This window comes from Danio rerio, chromosome 7, assembly GCF_052040795.2.
Source record: "Danio rerio strain M-AB ecotype USA chromosome 7, GRCz13ab, whole genome shotgun sequence".
Lineage (NCBI taxonomy): Eukaryota > Metazoa > Chordata > Actinopteri > Cypriniformes > Danionidae > Danio > Danio rerio.
Window position 1 is genome coordinate 1,950,001 of NC_141027.1, and position 5,000 is coordinate 1,955,000.

Sequence of the window (5,000 nt, forward strand, 5' to 3'; positions counted from 1 at the left end):
TAGTAACATGCTAATTCAGGCTAGTAACATGCTAATTCAGGCTAGTAACATGCTAATTCAGGCTAGTAACATGCTAGTAACATGCTAGTAACATGCTAGTAACATGCTAGTAACATGCTAGTAACATGCTAATTCAGGCTAGTAACATGCTAGTTCAGGCTAGTAACATGCTAGTAACATGCTAATTCAGGCTAGTAACATGCTAGTAACATGCTAGTAACATGCTAGTAACATGCTAGTTCAGGCTAGTAACATGCTAGTAACATGCTAATTCAGGCTAGTAACATGCTAGTAACATGCTAGTAACATGCTAATTCAGGCTAGAATCATGCTAGTAACATGCTAATTCAGGCTAGTAACATGCTAGTAACATGCTAGTGACATGCTAGTAACATGCTAGTAACATGCTAGTAACATGCTAGTAACATGCTAATTCAGGCTAGTAACATGCTAGTAACATGCTAGTAACATGCTAATTCAGGCTAGTAACATGCTAGTAACATGCTAGTAACAGGCTAGTAACATGCTAATTCAGGCTAGTAACATGCTAGTAACATGCTAGTAACATGCTAATTCAGGCTAGTAACATGCTAGTAACATGCTAATTCAGGCTAGTAACATGCTAGTAACATGCTAGTAACATGCTAGTAACATGCTAGTAACATGCTAATTCAGGCTAGTAACATGCTAGTAACATGCTAGTAACATGCTAGTAACATGCTAATTCAGGCTAGAATCATGCTAGTAACATGCTAGTAACATGCTAATTTAGGCTAGTAACATGCTAGTAACATGCTAGTAACATGCTAATTCAGGCTAGTAACATGCTAGTAACATGCTAGTAACATGCTAATTCAGGCTAGTAACATGCTAGTAACATGCTAGTAACATGCTAATTCAGGCTAGAATCATGCTAGTAACATGCTAATTCAGGCTAGAATCATGCTAACAACCTCAAACTTAACTACTTTTAAATCTTTAAGCTACTTTAAACTTAAAACTGCTTTAAAACTTTTAGTCTAAGCTTTCTCAAGCCAGCCTAAAGTTTGTCTCGACGAACTTTAATAATCTAGTTAATACTGCTGATCATCAGTTACCGAGCAAAGTTTCTGGCTTTTATATGGAGTTTAGTGAGAAAGAGAGATCTTTGTGCATCTGATATGTCTGAGAAACTCAAAATAAGCCCCTCAACTGTCACAGAACAGTAAACAGTTAGTGTATTTGTGCACACACACACACTATAATCTGCTGTTTTACTCCACTGAACTCCATATAAAAGCCAGAAACTCTTCAGCACCAGCCGATATAAAGGGTTAATGCTGCACGCTGATGATCAGCAGTATTAATGACACACTTCACCTCTTAATCCCAGCAGGGAACACCAGAAACAATCAAGAATGCATGATTATATGCTGCCATGGCTTTACAGGCAATAAACGTGACTATAATAGAAGTCAAAGGGGGTAAAAAGCACCAACGTCACCAAAGGAGAGTAAGTCTGAACAGTGCATGAGGGTTAAATGTGATGGAGAACATTTAATTGTGTTAATTAGTCCGTGCATGTCCACAGGTGCGTTTGTGGCTGGTGTTCCTGTTCAGCCTGTGCTGCTCCACTACTGCAGTCAGCCGGTGAGTGTGTGTGAGAGTGTGTGTGCAGTGAATGAATGCCTGAAGCTGCTATTATTAGCTGTTTATGTAACTGTAGAGCTCATGGAGGACTAAATATGAACACACACTCACACACACTGTTAAAACACTCACTAAACCTAATTTGTTCCAGGTATTAAAATAAGCTATTAAGATCTTTTTGGCCCTGAAATGCTCATATTTGTTACACTAATAAATGCACACTTGACGACAGTATTTTGTAAATTAAAATAAATGTGCATTTAGGATAGGCATGGGATGATTTCAAGGTTTACCGTGGTTTAGAGGAGTCAAGGTATTAAAACCGCAAAAATGTATTGTTATACTGTTTCTAAGGTCTGTGTAGAGTTTTTATTTATTTATTTATTTTATTGTGTTTTAAAGAAATGTGTTTTTGAAGTGGTTTATTTTAGTTGTGTAGCCTCAAATGTTTACTGTTCCAAAATATTTTAAATCTTTCCTAAAATGTAATATATTGTGTTAAATTGGGGGGAAAAGTTATATAATAATAATAATAATAATAATAATATTAATATTATTATTGTTATTATTATTATTATTATTATTATTATTTTATTATTATTATTTATTTAATATTATTATTTTTATATATTTTTTTTAAAAAAATTATATATTATTTTTATATATTTATTTATTTTATTTTTTACCAAGATATTTAATATTTTTGACATTTTATTTTGTGTGAAATCTCTTATTAGGCTGGCTTGAGAAACAAGCCAGACTACTGAAATCCTATTTAAACTTATTATTTTTTTTATATATTATTCTTCTTCTTCTTCTGAGACTAAAATTCAAAATCTATCTCCTCCTAGAGCTTTCGAGCTATGACCACCAAACTCACACCAGACCTCCAAACTATTCTGACTCGGTATGCCATATCTTTTCCGACTGATCCGATATTCGATTTTCCGAAAAACGTCCCGGGACCGTCGGAAAAATCCCATAGACTTAACATTGGACCAAACTTTGTGACCTCATAACTCTGCATCAGACTGTCACACAGACTTCTAACTGGGCTCATTTAACTCAGACTACCTAACTGCCAATAACTGATGAGGTTTTAACTTTCTGGCCACGCCCTAGCAACCACTTTTGGACCTTAGAAACTGTCCCATAGACTTCCATTCAAAAGACTCTCATTGACTTAACATGGGATCAAACTTTGTGAGCTCATAACTCTCAATCAGACTGTCCACCAGACTAATGGCTGAGCTCATTTAACTTAGACTACCAAACTGCCAATAACTGAAGAGCTTTTAACTTTCTAGCCACACCCTAACTACCAGATACTGCACCCTAGCAACAACAGTCCCATAGACTTTTATTGCAAAAGACTGTCATTGACTTAACAATAGATCTAACTTTGTGACCTCAAAACTATCTATCTATCCTTTTTCAAACTGCTTTTATCTATCTATCTATCTATCTATCTATCTATCTATCTATCTATCTATCTATCTATCTATCTATCTATCTATCTATCTATCTATCTATCTATCTATCTATCTATCTATCTATCTATGTATCTATCTATCTATCTATCTATCTATCTATCTATAAACTACTTTAATCTATCTATCTATCTATCTATCTATCTATCTATCTATCTATCTATCTATCTATCTATCTATCTATCTATCTATCTATCTATCTATCTATCTATCTATCTATCTATCTATCTATCTATCTATCTATGTATCTATCTATCTATCTATCTATAAACTACTTTAATCTATCTATCTATCTATCTATCTATCTATCTATCTATCTATCTATCTATCTATCTATCTATCTATCTATCTATCTATCTATCTATCTATCTATCTATCTATCTATCTATGTATCTATCTATCTATCTATCTATCTATCTATCTATCTATCTATCTATCTATCTATCTATAAACTACTTTAATCTATCTATCTATCTATCTATCTATCTATCTATCTATCTATCTATCTATCTATCTATCTATCTATCTATCTATCTATCTATCTATCTATCTATCTATCTATCTATCTATCTATAAACTGCTTTAATCTATCTATCTATCTATCTATCTATCTATCTATCTATCTATCTATCTATCTATCTATCTATCTATCTATCTATCTATCTATCTATAAACTGCTTTAATCTATATCTATCTATCTATCTATCTATCTATCTATCTATCTATCTATCTATCTATCTATCTATCTATCTATCTATCTATCTATCTATCTATCTATCTATCTATGTATCTATCTATCTATCTATCTATCTATCTATCTATAAACTACTTTAATCTATCTATCTATCTATCTATCTATCTATCTATCTATCTATCTATCTATCTATCTATCTATCTATCTATCTATCTATCTATCTATCTATCTATCTATCTATCTATCTATCTATCTATGTATCTATCTATCTATCTATCTATCTATCTATCTATCTATAAACTACTTTAATCTATCTATCTATCTATCTATCTATCTATCTATCTATCTATCTATCTATCTATCTATCTATCTATCTATCTATCTATCTATCTATCTATCTATCTATCTATCTATCTATCTATCTATCTATCTATCTATCTATCTATCTATCTATCTATCTATCTATCTATCTATCTATAAACTACTTTAATCTATCTATCTATCTATCTATCTATCTATCTATCTATCTATCTATCTATCTATCTATCTATCTATCTATCTATCTATCTATCTATCTATCTATCTATCTATCTATCTATCTATCTATCTATCTATCTATCTATCTATCTATCTATCTATCTATCTATCTATCTATAAACTGCTTTAATCTATCTATCTATCTATCTATCTATCTATCTATCTATCTATCTATCTATCTATCTATCTATCTATCTATCTATCTATCTATCTATCTATCTATCTATCTATCTATCTATCTATAAACTGCTTTAATCTATATCTATCTATCTATCTATCTATCTATCTATCTATCTATCTATCTATCTATCTATCTATCTATCTATCTATCTATCTATAAACTGCTTTAATCTATCTATCTATCTATCTATCTATCTATCTATCTATCTATCTATCTATCTATCTATCTATCTATCTATCTATAAACTGCTTTAATCTATCTATCTATCTATCTATCTATCTATCTATCTATCTATCTATCTATCTATCTATCTATCTATCTATCTATCTATCTATCTATCTATCTATCTATAAACTGCTTTAATCTATCTATTTATCTATCTATCTATCTATCTATCTATCTATCTATCTATCTATCTATCTATCTATCTATCTATCTATCTATCTATCTATCTATCTATCTATCTATC

General features: G+C 31.1%; 1 protein-coding gene across 2 annotated transcripts in view; it reads left to right on the forward strand.

Annotated features, from left to right (window-relative positions):
- The window catches only part of lpcat4 (lysophosphatidylcholine acyltransferase 4), a 31,752-nt gene that overhangs the window by 13,457 nt on the left and 13,295 nt on the right, over positions 1–5,000 (forward strand). The window contains exons 5-6 of one of the 2 annotated variants that reach the window (XM_087258858.1): positions 875–1,100; positions 1,284–1,629. In XM_087258858.1, the coding sequence (XP_087114984.1) occupies positions 1,510–1,629 (120 nt within the window). In that variant the 5' untranslated portion in view covers positions 875–1,100; positions 1,284–1,509. 2 annotated transcript variants of the gene reach the window in all.